The sequence below is a fragment of the Vombatus ursinus genome, unplaced genomic scaffold (genome assembly GCF_900497805.2).
Source record: "Vombatus ursinus unplaced genomic scaffold, bare-nosed wombat genome assembly UNPS02008961.1, whole genome shotgun sequence".
NCBI classification, from domain to species: domain Eukaryota; kingdom Metazoa; phylum Chordata; class Mammalia; order Diprotodontia; family Vombatidae; genus Vombatus; species Vombatus ursinus.
The window spans coordinates 5,932,956-5,950,908 of record NW_020948739.1 but is presented as its reverse complement, the minus strand read 5'-3'; the positions used below and the strand labels follow the sequence as shown (position 1 = coordinate 5,950,908).

The 17,953-nt window shown below is 38.5% G+C and overlaps 1 protein-coding gene across 1 annotated transcript in view; it reads left to right on the top strand.

Moving 5' to 3' along the window:
* The window catches only part of RGS22 (regulator of G protein signaling 22), a 142,151-nt gene that overhangs the window by 14,877 nt on the left and 109,321 nt on the right, over positions 1 to 17,953 (top strand). The window contains exons 5-8 of the mRNA XM_027849940.1: positions 6,974 to 7,094; positions 9,518 to 10,115; positions 11,322 to 11,483; positions 14,429 to 14,603. Coding sequence (XP_027705741.1) covers positions 6,974 to 7,094; positions 9,518 to 10,115; positions 11,322 to 11,483; positions 14,429 to 14,603 — 1,056 coding nt within the window. The remainder of the gene's footprint in view (positions 1 to 6,973; positions 7,095 to 9,517; positions 10,116 to 11,321; positions 11,484 to 14,428; positions 14,604 to 17,953) is intronic.

The window sequence follows — 17,953 nt, the reverse complement described above, 5'->3', positions numbered from 1 at the left end:
AGAGTTGTGCTCTCAGAAGCAGAGTTTGAATGTTTGGCAGTTTAGTTTGAGAAATGACCTCAGTGTCTGGCATCTTAATCCTGCCAGGTGATCTTCAGAATCTTCCTAAGACAATTCAAATGGAAGCAATTCAGTCTCCTGGCTTGGTGCTGATATACTGTCCAGGTTTCACAGGCATGCAACAATGAGGTCAGCACAGTGACTCTGTATACCTTCAGTTTGGTAGTCAGTCCAATACCTCTTCTCTCCCATACTTTCCTTTGGAGACTCCCAAACACTGAGCTAGCTTTAGCAATGCCTATGTCAAACTCAACATCAATGTGTACATCCCTGGAAAGTACGCTACCAAGTTAAGTGAACTTATCCATAGCATTCAAAACTTCTCCATTTGCTGTAATTGATGGTTCCACGTATGGATGGTGTGGTGGCAGCTGATGGAGCACCTGTGTTTTCTTTGTGTTAATTGTTAGGCCAAAATTAGCACAAGCAGCAGAGAATTGATCCATACATTGTTGCATCTCAGTTTCAGAGCACACAATCATTGAGTACATTGAGTGCACAATCATCAACAAACAGAAAATCACGTACCAACACTCCCTCCACTTTGGTCTTTTCAAGTTGAAGAATTTACTATCAGTGCGGTTGCTGACCTTGATGCCATGTTCATCCTCGTTGAAAGCATTTGACAATGTGGCTGAAAACATCATGCTAAAAAGCATGGGAGCAAGCACTCAACCTTGTTTCACTACATTGGTGACTGGGAAAACACAAGAGCATTGTCCATTATCCAGAACCTGGGCAAGCATGCCGTCATGAAATTGATGTACAATGCTGATGAACTTCTCTGGGCAACCAAATTTGACATAATTTTCCATAAGCCCTCATGACTGACAGTATCACAGGCCTTGGTCAGATCTACAAATGTTGTATACAGACCTCTGTTCTGCTGCTGGCATTTCTCCTGGAGTTGTCAGGCAGCAAGCACCATATCAACCATTCCTTGGCCCTTTCTGAAGCCACACTGGCTCTCAGGTAGATGATCATCTTCCAGGTGAAGGATTAGCCTATTAAGGAGGACTCTGGCAAGAATCTTGCTAGCAGTGACTAAGAGAGAGACCCTCCTGTGATAGTCACAGGACAATCTATTTCCTTTACCTTTATAGAGATGGACAATGGAGACATCCTTGAACTTCTAGGGGATAACCTCCTCTTGCCATATAACCTGGAAAATTTCAATCAGCTTTTGTATGAGCAATGGACCCTCTACCTTGTGAATCTCAGCTGGAATAGAATCAGCACCAGGTGCTTTGCCACAGGAAAGGAACCTAATGGCATTCAAAACCTCTTCTTCAGTTGGAACTTCAGCTAGGGAGGGATTGACTTCAACTTGAGGTAAATGGTCAGTGGCTTCAGCATTGATTGATGATGGTCTGTTGTGGAAGTGTTCAGTCCATCTCTCTAAGATCATGTCCTTATCACTAATCAATGTGACTCCATCAGCACTGAGTAGTTGAGATGCACCATAGGTCTTTGGGATACATAGCCTTCAGGGCATCATAAAAGTGCTTTGGATTGTTACTATCAGCATAAAACTGAATTTCATCTGCCTTGTTACTGAGCCAAGAATCCTGCATCTCTCTAAGCTTTGCTTATACTTTTGATGGAATTAAATGCTGTCTTCTTAGAGATGGATGAACTGTCCTTCTAGTAAATGCTGTGGAGTTCTCATTTTTCATTTATCAGCTTCTGAATTTCCCCATCATTTTCATCAAACCAGTCTTGATGTTTGTGAGTGTTCTGACCCAGATGACTAAATGCAGTGCTGTACACCACATCTCTGAAAGCTGCCCACTCCTTTTCTGCTCCATTATTGCCAACTGTGTGTTGGCTCAACTTTCCCTCCAAGTTAGCAACAAACTGTTCCCTAACAGAGAAGAGCTCAAATCTGTTGACATTAATTCATCTGGTAGTCATTTTGCCTTGGGGATGCCGCTTTTGTTGAAAGCAAATATTTAGCTTAGAGAGGACAAGTCTGTGATCAGTCCAGCAGTCTGCACCATACATTGCCTTTATCACTCTCACATCCTGTCTTTCTCTTCTCTTTACAGTCACATAGTCTACTAAATGCAACGTTTGCTGTGAGGGTGCATCCACAAAGTTTTATTGCATTTAGGTAAACAGAAACAGTGTTGGTGATGAGAAGGTCATGAGATGCACAAGTCTTCAGTAGTAAGTGACCATTGCTGTTGCTATTTCCAACTCCATTCCTCCCTAGCACTCCCTGCCAAGTCTGGTAGTCTGAGCCTACTCTAGGATTAAAGTCACCCAGAATTATAAGCTTGTCCTCTTTTGGCACATTGATGATAAGGGTCTCCAGGTCTTCACAAATTTTTTCTTTAACCTCATCAGCGTTCATCATGGTGGAAGCATAGGCACTGATGATGGTGGAGTGACATTTTCCTATAAGTGGTAATCACATTGTCATGAGCCTGTTGGTCACTCATTTTGGTAGGCATACAAGCTTGTTGACTAGATTAGTTTTGATTGCGAAACCTACATCAGCTTTATGGTGCTCTCCTTCACTGCAGCCACTCCAGAAAAATGTGTATCCAGCTTCACCTTCAGTAAGCTGACCTTCATTTACCTGCCTTGTTTCACTCAGGGCTGCTATGTGGATACGATACCTGCTGAGTTCTCTTGCAACAAGAGCTGTTCATCTTTTAGGTCTACTGGATTTTGTGTTGTCTGTAAGTGTATGCACATTCTCTGTGTTGATGGTGAGTGGAATCATCTTTGCAGACGTTTTTGTACATTTTTTTGTATTTCTACCACAGAGTGGGATTCCCTGCCTGCCGCAGTAATCAGGCGAGGGTTGGGTAAGCAGACAATTTTTAGGGCACCTTTTCTAGCCCCTTCCTCACACCAGGAGATGAGCAGTGTGATCCTTAAAAGGCTGCTCAGACACCCAGGGAGCTGCCGAATCCCACTGCTGCTTCCAGTGAGAAACGACCCTATGGCCTGGGCCACCTGTGTGCAGGATTGTGACTACAGCTTCCAGTGTATCTGCACCAGCTGCTTCGTCAATTGCCTGTTGCCACAAGACTTTGAGGTGATGTCCGTTGATTCATGCATAAATTGGATTTAAATGAGGCAGAGTTGCACAAAGTCGTCGGCCTCACTCTCTCCTCCAGAGTCATCACAGTCCAGTGGTAGGACAGAATCAAGACAACTGGTGATGGCTCAAGATGCAGTGGATGACCTTGGTGTCTTTGATGTCTAACCAAGCTCTAAGCACTGCACAGTGCCTGCTTTAGCTGCCATCATGGCCATTGGAACAAATTGTTCTCATCTGCCCATTCCACCAGTGGAAATCTTCACATGTTTGGGGTAGACACCTCCCTAACTCACCAATGGATCTGAGACCCTTTGGTTACCCTTTGGTTTAACCCGTCTGCCGTAATGGTTTACCAGGGTGTGGCTGCTGTGCATGCTACAGCTTCTTGGAGCCACAGGTGAGAATTAGGTAGAATAGGTGGACACCAAAGGTGGAAAGCAGCCCTGAAAATGGCTTGGCAACCCACACACCAGAGGTACTAGTCTTCCCTGAGCACACCTGAACATATCCTTTGATATTTTCTTTTAATGGATGGCAAGGAAGGGAGCTAGTGGCAGATAGTGGCAGGTAGGTAGTACAATGGATGGAATGCTGTGCCTGGAGTAAGGAAGACTCATCTTGAGTTCAAATAAGGTCTTGGATGTTTACTAGCTGTGTGACCCTGGGCAAGTGTAAAACCCTGTTTGTCTCAGTTTCCTCATCTGTAAAATGAACTGGAGAAGGAAATGACAAACCACTCTAGTGACTTTGCCAAGAAAACCCTGAAAGGAGTTATGAAAAGTTGGACTTGACTGAAAATAACTAAACAACAAGGGAAAGGAGTTGTTGGGTAATGAGACTTATAGAAAAAGAGCATCAATGAAATGCTTGCAACATAGAAGAGAGAAGAATGTTCAGAAGATGATAGGAGGATATTTTGTTACTATGTACTAAATTTAACATACACAAAAAAACAAATTAAGTAGCAAGATTACAATTTGATATTCATTCCTTTTTTTCTGTTCTTTGTAATGCTGAAATATCCTTGATAAGTTTATAAGAAAATATAAAACGATAAAAAGAGGTCATTCACCATGAGCATCTTTTTCCCTTCACTATATCTCAAAACCCCTTGACTTCGCTCACTCTTTCCCCCTCCGCTACTCAATCTCTGAGAGTGAGTTGTCAAGGCCAACCCCTCTACATGTATGTCATTGATCTCACTCATTCCAGCAGATTGGCTCCCATCCCCTACCCTATAGGGGTCATTCCCTTCCTCTCCAGTCTTTAATCTCTCTTATCTATTGGTTCTTTCCTTGCTACCTACAATCTTACTCAAATGAAAAAATTCTCATGTGTTCTCTCAAGTTATCATCCTACATTCTATATAGTATTGAAATGGCTTAACTATTGAGTTGAAGTCAGAGAGGGAGGAAAGTGAAGTCAGAGCAGGTATGAGCTGAGAAAGTATTGAGGGGCAGAGGAATTGGAGGTGTCAATGACAGGTTTAGGAGGGGTGAAACATAGGAAAAGGCAGAATGATAGGAGGTTGTGTTCAGATAAGGGAATGCCAAAGTTTTCCAATTAAGGAAGTGACACATTTATGGGTAATGGCAAGCTTTATTATGGGATTATCCCTGTGTATGGCTGAGATGGAGTGATGAAGTAGGTCATGGGATTTAAATAGGCTGAAGAATTGGGAGTTTAGGGAGTTTGAAGGACCTAATATAAGGGCAAAAGTTAGGGAGAAAAAGACTATGGTAAGCCAGAATGAGGTTAATGAAAGTCAAGGTTTTAAACCTAGGTGTCTGAAAGGATAGGTTCCTTAGACAGAAATAGGGACATTTGGTAAAGGGGTGGGGTGGGGTTGAGTTTTGGGATAAAGCTAATGAGTTCTATTTTGGATACATTAAATATGTAGGATAGCCAGTTTCAAATGTCTGTCAGGCAATGTGTGGGACTTGGAGGTTAGGAGAGAGACTGGAGCTGGCTACATAGATCTGAGATTCATCTGCGTAAAGATGATAAACCTATAGGAACTGATGAGGTGATAACAGAGTATTGGAAAGAGAAAACAGAAAAAGACCCAGGATCATACTTTGGGTATGCCCTAAGTTAGCAGGAATTTTATATGTGTGTGTGTGTGTGTGTATGTGTGTGTGTGTGTATGTGTGTGTGTGTATAGACATATATATACATATATATGTATACATACATACATACATACAGAGAGAGTCAGCAAAGGAGACTGGGAGGACAAATCAGATAAGTCAAAGTAAGAGGAAAACCAGCAGAGAGTAGTGTCACAAAACCCTAGAGAAGAAAGTATTCAGTAGGAGAGTCAACAGTGTCAAATGCTTCAGAGGGGTCATATGAGAAGAGGACTAAGAAAATACTTTCAGCTTGAGCAATTAAAAAATCATTGGAAACTCTTCAGTAACTTCATCAGCTCCCATGGATTTAACTGTCATCTCTCTGCAGATGACTTCCAGATCCATCCCTAGCCTCCCTCTTGAGCCTCATTTCCACATTGCAAATTCTCTATTGGATATTTCAAACTAGATGTATGACCTTAGGACTGACACTTCAAAATTGACTTCGTTATGAACATCTCACCATCCCTCTAGTCTCCTAGGTTTGTAACCTCAGCATTACTCTGGATTCCCCCTTCTTCCTCATCCACAGTATCTAATCAGATACCAAATATTGCCATTTCTAACTTCAGCAACATCTCTCTGCTAACCCTGAAAATACCAGAGTTCACAGAGGTTGTACCCCAACTGTCAACTCTGAAAAGTAAAATAAAATCAACCAAAGAGCCACAGAGATTATTACACCATCTGTCAACTCTGACCAGAGCATGGAGGTCCTGATATCTCAAACCTGACCCCTTCACTTACACAGCTACCTCCTTAGCTGAGGCTCTCATCACTTTTCACCTACATTATTGCAGCAGCCTCCTAATTGCTCCCTTTTTCATGTCTCTCCCCACTCTAGTCCTACATGTTGTAGCCAAAATAATTTCCCTTAAACACAGTACTGACTCTGTGACTCCTCTACTCAATCACCTATAATGGCTTCCTTTTGTCTTCAGGATAATATATGAACTCTTTTGTTTAGCTTTTAAAATCTTATACGATCTCACCCTAATCTATTTTTTTCTGCCTTATTGGATATTACCCCCATCCTCTACTCTGTATTCCAGTCAAATTGAAATCCTTTCTGATCTTCACACAAAGTACGACATCTCTCATTTGTGTCATGCCTTTGCACTGGTCCTCTCATCTGCCTGGAGTTTTTTTCATTTGTTATTGTTGTTTGTCCTTCATTCTTGAAGAAGACCATGACATCAGGGAGGTGATACCATGACATGCAAGTGAATTGGATTTAAGTGAGGGAGGGCTGTGCATAGTCACCAGCCTCACTTTCTCCTCTGGAGCCTTCTGGGTCCAGTGACCAGATACAGATCAGGATGACTGGAGATGGCCCTGGATGCTCATTTAAGATGCTGCTCAAGCACTGTCTTCCATAGTTAGCCTTTCCTGATTCTCCCTCACCCACCTAAACCTTATATTTAATTACTTTGTATATATTTATTTTTTACTCATTTTATATTTATGCCACACACACACACACACACACACACACACACACACACACACACACACACACACACACACTCTGGAGGCCTTCAGATAAAGGTAGTGTTACTTACCCAGGATTTCATTATAGAGAGTTCATGATTCATACAGGAATTGGGTTTGGTAATCTCTTACAATCCTTTCCAACTCTTAAGATTTTGCCTTCTTTGATAGCCACACTAGCCCATATGTGAAAGAAAGAATAAGATATTAAAGTTATGTGCTTTTTACTTTCTAGGCTACTGTTACTCAGACACAAGAATGGTTTACAATGGCAAAACAAAGCCAGCAAACAGTGACAACCTTCTCATCACCTACTTGTATATCCAGCACTAGGATTCAAGAGAAAGCTTTTGAGGGTAAGCAGAAGTGGCAGATTTCAAAACAATGAAAATAGTGAAGTTTGAGCTATTCTTTAGCCTTAACCATCTCTTGTTCTATTGTTACAGTATGGCATTTTGTGGTTTTGTTGATAGAGATGAAAAGGGAGAGTCTTCCTTCTCTCCACATTATTATAACATGTTTCTTTACCTTCTAAATCAATCAACCCCTGCTCTGAAGGTGAGACTTTCAAGAGGCTGGACAAATCTCCACTGGGGAAAGCTTCTAGAGCACGGGATCACTAATCTGGCACCCATGATCTTTTTTTTTTCCATAAAGAACTATTTCAATATAATTGGTTTCAATATAATTTTTATGCATTAAAAAACATTCTGAGAAGAGGTCCATAGGCTTTACCAGGCTGCCAAAGGGGGATCAGAATGCAAAAAAAGATTAAGAACCCTGGTCTTGAGGTTGAGACAACTGTCATGGAGAGAAAGGTGCAGTATTGTTAAAGGTGTAGGTCCAGAAATAGGAATACAGCTAGAGCTCAGCCATTGACCCTACCATTTTTATCTTAACCCCCCTGAAAAAATGTAGTCTGTATCCCACAGTTGTCCAGTACCATTTATTCCCTTTTGGATTCTTTGCCCTACAAACTAACCTTATAGCTAGTTGAAAGGAAAACAAATTCTCCTATCTCATGAGATATGTGATTCTATGAATTCAGTCTGCCAAACTCTGTGATTCTTGGATAAACAAGGTTTTCTCTATTTAACTCCCAGAATTTGGAAATACAAAGGGGTAATGGTCAGGGAAACTAGTCAGTGGCATCCAGGGACTGTTTTGTTTTATCTGTCTATCTATCTTTCTATCTATCTATCTATCTACCTATATCTCCAGGGCTTGCATGTAGTAAATACTTATTTAATGTTTGTTGAAAGGGTGAAAGGAAAGCAGAAGTATCAATGTTACTCCTTACTATAACTTTCTTCTGTGCTATAATTCTACGTTTGTACTTGGCTTTAGTAGTTTAGTAATAGTAGTAACAGAACTTGAGTAAACATTTTCCTCCTGTGTTAAGATAAGGAAGGTACACCTCCAAAAGGTTTATAAAAGATCATTCTCCTAACATGGGGTTGGGGATTGAACTCACTAATTTTCAGCAAAAATAAAAATGAAATGTTTCCAGTTTATTTTAACTAAAATGTGTTGAATGATAAATTGGAATTGGTCAGAACATGAATGATGCCTTGCCTTGTTCGGGTACTTCTGAAACCAATTGAATATATGGTGTGGAATACAATAAGGAGTCTATCTTTTACTGCTTTGAAAGAGGAAGAAAGGGGAGATAGGAGGATGACTCCAGTCACAAATATAGGATCCTTTACTTTGAAGGAATTTGGAGGGAATGGCATGCTTGTATATTTATAGAGGGGCCCAAGCATGAAGTGAACATGAGGGGTAACTAATGGCTAGCTTGCTTGCTGTATTGGTATCCATGGTATCCATGAAAGCTTCTAAAGGAAGGTCTCTCACATTCTAATGGGACCCCTAGTGAAGGTTTTGTTGGAAGATGTGGACAACAGCTGTTGCACAAGATGTCCTTTTTTTTTGGCCAGGCAATGGGGTTAAGTGACTTGCCCAAGGTCACACAGCTAGTAAGGGTTATGTGACTGAGGCCGGATTTGAACTCAGGTCCTCCTGAATCCAGGGTGGATGCTCTATCCACTGCGCCACTGAGCCGCCCTTGTACAAGATGTAAATGTCTAGGTTGTGACTGGCGTTTTTGGAAGCAGAATCCACACTGATGAGCTCACAGATCTGTTGACCTATGTACAGAGTTTGTAGACAGGCTTTGTGCTATTCAGAAAGTTTTAACTTTAATAGCTTAGGTTGTAAAGGCTATAAAAAAAAGAAAACAGACCCTCACCTTCCCAGTAAAGGTGGTTAAATTTTTTCCCCTTAGCTTGTCATAGGAAAGGACCATAGAAACCATCTGTTCCAGCCTCCTCATTTTACAAATGAGCAAACTGATGCCCAGAGAGGTTAAGTTACTTGCCCAATGTTACGCGATTAGTAAGTAATAAAAAAAAAAATGAAGGTTTTGAACCCAACTCGTCTATCTCCAGAACCAATGCTTTTCCCACTATACCACACTGCCCTTCAAATTATGAAATGATCATATGGGGACACAATTTACTTTGTTTTCTGTGTGAGCTACTTTTCATTTGTCATAGAATATGAAATCATATATTGAGTTTAGTTGTGTGACATAGTTGTCATAAACATTCATATGGTATATTAACATTTTAATATATTGTTTCTGTTATGTCTACAACAAGCCAAGCTACTTAAGTTTAAAAGTTAAGGAATTATATGCAAACCTCTCTATATCATCTATGTAATAAAACAGTTTGAACTAATGGTCTTTTTAATGATTGATGATTTAATCCAAAAGGTGATGACATTTTTGATGAATCTATGAAGAAAGATTCAAGTGCTACTCCTGGATCATCGTTAGAAGTTTTGGATCAAGAAAGGTCTATATCTATTAGAGACACTCCTTCTCATGCTCTTTTGAGAATTTATTTAGAAAGAAAACGGGAGACCATTAAAGATTTGGAAGTATTTTTCCCAACACTTCAAGAATTTGTAACCTGTTATATAGACTTTATTATGAAATCAGCACTGGCAAAATTTGCTGAACAGCCATTTACAGACAGTGAAGAAGTTATAAACTTCAATAAGGTTGCACGAGTGGTGATTCAAGAGCAGGAGGAAGCTGAAAGGAAAAATTTAGATTTTTCTGCGGAAATCAAACAGAAAGAGTTTGATGAGAACTTAGAGCTAGTGAGTTTATGTTCAAGAACTGAAAGCGTTGGATCAGATGCCAGAGCTGATTGGTGTATTTCCCATAAGACGTATGACATTGGCACCAGGAAAGAGTTTGAAAGATTTAAGAAGTTTATAAAAGGGACAGTAGGGGAGAGATATCGGTGGCTCTGGATGGATATTGAAAGATTAAAGGTTCTTAGGGACGCTGGAAGACGTCGAAGGTATTTTTCCTTTTGTGAAATTGTTATTTTTTTTAAATAAAAATGTTTATTTGAGTTGTTTTTCCATTAGTTCAATAAATCTTTTTGACCCTAAAATAATTGGTGCTCTGAGAGGAAATGATTATTATTAAAAATTGAAATTATGATTGTTATTAATATTAGCTTTCCTTAGGCTTTGATTTTCATTGTCTACAAATAATAAAAAATAATTCACTGAATTTGTAAAATATTTTCCCATGAGAGTTCAAAATACTTTCACATTTGTTATTTTTATCCTTATAATATTCCTGTGGCCAAGGTTTTGCTTTCCTTCTTTTATGAGTGAGGAAACACACTCAGAGAGGTAAATGTCTTGTCCGAGATGACAATCGTTGTTTTGGCCAACATAAGAACTCCTCTCTCTGATAGTCGTTGTAGTGGTCTTGAGGAGACTACTGTTCACACTAGGATATTGGTATTTTTTATGTGCTGTTAAAGATTACCATGGTAACTGGGAGTAAAAGCCATGAAATCTCAACATGTGCCTGTATGTCTGTCTGGCTCGTGTAGTGGAGAGTCCCTTGGAAATCTTGGCCTGGTTTTATATGGACTTAACGTCTTCATTGGGCTAGCTCTATGGTATTGAACTAATTTGAACTTAAGAGATATGAAGCATCTTGCTAGATTGCACCCGATTGACAGAGCCCTAGTCTTAGTCAGACTTCTAAGGACTGAGCCACACCCTTTGGAGTGTGAAGATTCATTAGATTTTAGCTCCTATTGAGATATTTAGACTGAGCACATAAATATTTACTATGTTCCTCCACTGAAAATTTTTTTTTTGGCATATGCAGGTTACAGAGCTAATATTTACACTGAATCAACAATGATACAACAATGGTTCCAAAGTGCTTACTTGTGGATCATGAAAAACCACTACTCTAGGCTTCTAAGCATTTCTAACATGGAAGAGACATTTCTAAAAGTGTCCTTCATAGTTTTTTTCCTCTTAATTGCTTAGGAACTTGTCAGAACTTTCTCCAATCTCATGATATGAAGGCTTCCAAGAAATTAAAAAAAAAAGTTCTTCCTCACAAAACATTGGGACCTCTGAAATAAAATTTTGATTTTAATATGACTTCTAAATTGTATGGAGGTTTGGAAATTATAGGTTTTTTGCTAATTTTGATGGTAATTATATGTTCTGTGTGTTTCCTTTTATTCTAGACACCTTGAGAAGATGAGAAAATGCTATCTAGTGAGTAGTGGAGAGTGCTATCTCACTCCAGAAATCTTATTAAAACTTAATCTAATAGATGGATCTCATTGGAATGAACCACATTTGAGATGCATTCAGGCTGAAGTTGTGAAACCCTTACTCCAGTATTGGTAGGAAAAACTGAAGCTTAAATTATAAAGTTATTTAATTTGTCTTCCTTAGACTGTGTAGAAAAATTGTTTTTAACAGACTTAGGGAGTATAAAAATCTGAAGTGGTAAAGTCACATTGAATCATTTAGAATAACAGTCATAATTTTCCCCCAAAGCCTCCAATTTTAAAAACTTCTTAAAAGTTAGAGGAGCAGCTTCCTTAGATACCTTAGGTTTTTACCATGCTTGAGATCATAGAGTAGACCAGAAATCATACAACATCTTTCCTAAATCAGTGATCATCTCTTGAGTCTGACTTATTTACTCTTTCTACCCCTTCAATTGCTGTGGCCCTGATTTATCTTCCTGCCCATCCTATTCCAAAACATTCTTTCAATTGTTTATTTAGCTCCTTACAAACCAAGTCAGACACACTCAGACTTTCTCTTCTCCCATCTTCCACATAGCTGCCAAAATGATTTCCTTGAGGGCGGATGTGATCGTGTCATTTCAAATGACTGCCTATTGCTTCTAGGATAAGATAGAAATTCTTCTGTTTTACTTTTAAAGCCATTTACAACTTGACTCCCACCTATCTTTCTAGCATCATTATACACTATTTCCCTTTTAATTATACTATGGTCCAGCCAAACTGGCTTCTTTCTATTTATTCTTCTATCTATTCATCCTTTCCATCTATTCCTATCAATTGCTCCATCTCCCTATTCTATTTCTTTGGCTGGAACATTGTCCTTCACTTCTGCCCCACAAAAGTTTTCACTTCCTTCAAGACAATAGTTCAAACATTAACTTCTACATCTTTCACAGGGATTTTTATAAACCCTTTAGCCTGCTAACTCTCTACCCCATTGGCTGTCTTCTATTTTGTATTTATTCTATATAGAATCATTATATACATATATATATACATATATATATGTAGTCTCCCCTGATAGAATATAAGCTCATTGAGAAGAGACTTTTGATTTTTTTTTTGTTTCCCCAATTCCTCAAACAGTGCCTGGTCCTTAATAAAGGCTTGTTTGAATCATTGAAAAGAGAAACTTTAGGAGGAGGTACATAATATAAGACTGTCATACAGAGATGTAACAGTTTAAAGTACTCTCATATAGGATTAGACTTGTTCTAGAGTCCAGAGGATAAGATTAGCAGTAGTGGGTGAAAGCTACAGAAAGGCTAAGTCAGTCTTGATTTGAGGAAAAATTTCCAAAGAATTAGAACTATCTCGAAGTAGAAAGGACTGCTTTAGGAGTCATTGAATTTCATGTCGCCTGAAAACTTTAAGGAAAGACTAGATGACCACTTGCTCTATAGAGGGGATTCTTGTTCAGCCTTGAATTGGGCTACATGGTTTCTGAGGAATCTCTCAAGTCTGAACGTCTTTGATTCTGTGAATTCATCAAATACCATAGGGAACAACGTGAATAGAGACTAAGGTAGGAAAGCATGAGACAGTAGTATAATTACAGTGGATGGAATTACAGTGTGATACCAGATTGTAGAGCAGTTTAAATGCCAGGCTAAAGAGTCTGAACTCTTTATGTGAATTGTGTGCTAACTCACCTCTCACATACAATTACTCGCTCCCTGATTTCACATACAAATATTGGGTAAATATGCATCGTCACCTTTCTGGATCAGTAACAAAAGATTCCAAAATGTTGGCCTCAGCTGTTTTTGTAATAGGATATTGACTACCCTAAACTAATTACAGATATTCAGATTGCTGATTTTTCTCTAGTCCCATCATCCCACTTGGCTTTCAAATTCTAGAACCATTATTGAATCATAAGCAGTAGTGATATTGCTACTGGAAAAGGTGCAAACCTACTCTACAGCTGTATTCATAACTTGTAACTTTCCAAACTAAAATACTCCTCCCTGGCTACCACTCTCCTCTATGTCCTGTCTCCCCCCTGTTAGAATGTAAGTTCCTTGAGGGCAGGGACTATCTTCAATTTTGTATTTGTATCCCCCGTGCCTCTTGGCACATAGCACTTAATAAATGCTTTTTTGTTTATTTATTAATTTCAGTCAGTCAGCCAGTCAGTAAACATTTATTAAGCACCTACTATGTGCTAGGCACTGTGCTAAGTGCTGAGGATGCCAAGAAAGGCAAAGGAGAGTCCCTGTTCTCAAGGAGCTCACAATCTAGTAGGGGAAGATCATACACAAAAAGAAGCTGAAAAGGTGGGTTACCCTGTATGGGTGGGGCATTATGAAATCCTGCAGGTGGGTGAGAAATTCTGAGATGACTGCCCTGGGTCTTTCCTTAAATGGAGGCTCTGGGAAGGCTTTCCAATGTCCACTCTCTGTCCACTCCAATCAGAGAGAGTGAGGCCTCCCTGCCAGAGGCAAATGGTACTGAGGAGATGTGCTTTCAGATTTGATGTGATCTTGAAGAAAGATGAGTTTCTGGAGACAATGACAAAGTCTAGGAGAGCAGCCAGGTGGGACATGATCATTTATTTATTTATGGATTAAAGGCAGATTTGCCATATACTAAATTCTACTCTCTGAAATTCTGGTATTTCCTATTCACCTTATGATGATGAGCAGTAAGAAAAAGGTGGGGATGACTAGAAATGGATCATACATTCACAGAGCTAAAAAAAAAAAAAAACCTTAGAAATTATCTAGTCTACCTCCTCCCTTCATTTTCAAGATGAGTAAGCTGAGGACTACAGAGGTAAAATGACTTGCCCAAGACCATACAGGTAATAAGTGACAGAGCTGGGATTTGGATTCAGGACCTCTGACTCCAAATCCTTTGCTTTTTCCACTGTAGCATGCTATCTCTTAGAAAATAGTTAGGTCTGACTTTGGTAGTTGGGGCCAAATCGGTATATTGTAAATTTTGTAGACTTTTGAAAATGTTTTTATGACCAAAGATATGAGGAGTCTTTTATCAAGGCCTTCTTAAAGTTGTATTTCTCCCAACAGGGGACCTAGATTCTGTGTAACACATAAATATGAAATAAAAAATGCCAGTGCTGAGCTGAAATTCTGGCATTCCCGCCAAGAGCGACCAAGGAAAGATATTGATCCTTTCCCACAAATGGTGACTCTTTTACCACTAAGACCTAAATCTTGCATGCCACAGATTCCTACATTAAAGGTAGGTTGAATTGTTGAGTTCATTATTGTGAAGTTTGTGATAAAAGTCCATATTTGGTTTATATGTATGTCTTCATCAAGTTTAATCATAAAACTCTTTTAATAATATGTATATTGAAATAACTTAGAAACAAAAAAATGAAATACAGCACCACATTTTAAAATGGAATCTTTCTTTTTTGTGTTTGTAATTATTCATGAATATAAAATTAGGCACATATCTCTTCCTTAGTTTCAGGGATGGTCAGAACCTTGCTTCCAGTGTGCCTTACCTTTTTGATTAGATGTAGGCATTTGTTTTAGCCCTGCTCTGTAGGGGTTGCCTTTCCCCAATCTGGACAACTCTGCACATCCTACTTCCTTCTCCCTTTTCTGCTTCACACTGCTGTCTGTCACCCTGGGACAACTCTACCCTCAAGCCAAACCTACCATGGAAAACAACCTGAACTCATTCCTCAATGATCAATAAGCTCCCATCCTATCATTCCTTTCCCACTCCCATGATTCTGAACACCCAGCTGCCATTGTTCAAATCCTGTTCCTGGCCTCCCACCAATTATTCCCTTATTCTTACCTCTTCAACACAATTCCAGGTCTATCTCTTTTGCCTTTTGTAATATTTTATTCTAAAATCTCCTCTGGTTTTTAGTACAGATTTACAGGTCAGGTATAATCCTGAATGTTGTGGTTCTTTGGTATTTGGACTGCTTCTTTCTAGATGTTTTAAATATTCTTTCTCTAATATGGGAACTCTGGATTTTGGCTATAACTTCCTTTTGGGATTCCTTTCAGGGAGATAATTAGTAGATTCTGTTTTCATTTCACCCTCTGGTTCTGATAGAACTGGGAAGTTTTTGTCTCTGCTTTATATATTTCATTATAAAGTATGGTGTTCAGTCCTTTGTTTTAAGTCATGGTTTTTAGGTAATATAGTGATTCTTAAATTCCCTCTCCTTGACCTAATTTCCATGTTAATTGTTTTTCATACCAGATATCTTGTATTTTCTTCTATTTTTTGTTTTAACATTTCTTGCTGCCTCATGTAGTCATTGATTTCTGTTTGTTTCTTTTTCCCAGTTATCAGTGTCTCCTTTACTTGGATGAGGTGTACCATTTTTTTCTTCTAAGCTCTTTATTCTTCTTAAAATTCTTCCAGAGCTTTTATTTCATTTTTTATTTCTTTGATTTTTCTCATGAAAAAAATCCATTTTTCCTTTGAGTTTGTTTGCAATTGTTATAATTACTCATGTCTTCTCTGGGGGTATCTTTAGAAGCATAATTTTTACTCTGGTTAATTTTTTTTTTAAATTTATCCATCTCTCTTGTTTTAGTTCCTGATTTTTTTTCCCTTGGGGCCAGGTTCTGTGCTTTGGGGCTTTTGGGTAAGGTGATAGCCCTTGCTTTAGTCTTTCCATCAGTGCCATGCTCTGGGATTAAGCCTTTCTTCCTATGACTTTGAAGTTCAGAGCACTCGATCTTTATGGGCTCTCTAGGGCATCACAGAACAGAGTGCCAGAGATCTTGGAACTCCTGGATCTTATGTGTCTTGGTCTGAGTACGCCATGATGTTCTCTGCTTGTTGCCACTCTTTCTCAAGGGGACCCTCCAATCCTGGTATTACTGGAGCCTTACTAATTATACTTATCTGTGGCCTCTTCTTAGTAGCACTGGAAAACTGGGCTTGTTTGCCTGTGCTGGCTTTATTGAAGACCACCTAACCCAGGGATGAGGCCTTGAGGCAAATCTCCTCAATAAAAGAATTTGTTCTGTGAAGTTTAGATTCAGTCAAAGGGCCGCACTTGAGGACCTAGAGGACCACATGTGACCTCAAGGCCGTAGGTTCCCCACCCCTGACCTAACCAGTTATCCTCAGGCTTCTGGCTGTCTTTGTTCTTTTTAGTGTTACTTCTTTCTTCTCTATAAGCACTTGAGAGCCTGTGACGCTAGCTAGGGTCCAAACATGGTTGATCCATTATCTTTGATAGTGAAAAGTTTTTTAAATGGTTTTTGCAAATCTTTTCCATTTTTCTTCTGTTTTTTAGTTTTCCTTCAAGTGTCATCAATGAAAGTCCTTGGGATAACTTTGTTTAGTTGGCATATCTTGCTAAGGTTTCTTTAAGCAAGTTTTATCCTCTACTGCTTCTTTCTGTTTTATGAGATGATACTTTTGATTATCATCCATCATCCATCATCCTCCTTCTTAATATTTTGTGGCTAAGTTTATATTCTAACCTTTGTTAACCATCACTATCCATTTGGCAAGTAAGTCATATGCTTGCTGATTAAGTTGCTTCCTGGGTTCTTTCAGTTTCCTTGTTGAGGAAACATTTACATTTATTTAACTTCTGGATAAAGTAATAGATGGTGATGATGTCATTTCTGTTGTCCATGTTCTGTTTTTGATCTTCAACAACTTGTTTAAATAATTTAGAGCTAAATCTTTTTTTAATTGTAAACTATATCTTTTTGTCATTATGATTGTTTGTTTTTGTTTTTGTTTTTTTGTTTATTTGTTTTTTAACTAATTCTGATTACTGAGCCAGGAGTCAAGAAGACCCAAGTTCACATCTGGTTTCAGACATTTACTAGCTGTGTGACCCTTGAAATCTGCATCAATTAACCTCTGTTTGCCTCAATTTCCTCATCTGTAAAATGGTTATATAGAACCTACCTCCCAAGGTTGTTGTGAAGATAAAATGAGATAATATTTATAAAATTCTTTGTAAACCTTAAATTTCTTTATAAATTATACTATAATTACTGTTGTTATTGTTATTATTATACAGTTAAGTGAGTTGCTCATTTATATTTTCAGGAATAAATGAAAACCTCAGATCTTAACTTTCCAAATCTACTTCACCATTAACTGAGTGTTGTGGTTTTTTTTTCTTTTCATTAGATTATCTAAAAAATTCAGTTATATGAGAGAGTTCATTTTCTAACAGTACTAGATGACTAAGACATTATTGTACTAGACAAAAACCACTTTTTATTCCACAGCTACAAAATAGCATTTATGTTACTTAGTGACCATGATCATGGTTGTTAAAACATCTGTGGTCTTTGACCTCCAAGAGGTTAAACTAAAATGTCCTCAAATAATTATTCTTTTTATCCAATTTTAAAATCTAGTAGCAGTTGTTAAGCATGCGTATTAGGTAGGTAGTGCATCATATTGTATATAAAACATACAGTAAATGTGTTTTTGTTCTCTAGCTGCTTACATTATAAGAGTTGCTATCCAAAAAAAGAGAAGAAATAATCCTTCAATGGCCTGAACATGTTCGGGTTTTCTCCTCTGGACCAAGAATTTAAGGCAATTGTTTTAAACTTGCATACACTTAAGAGAAG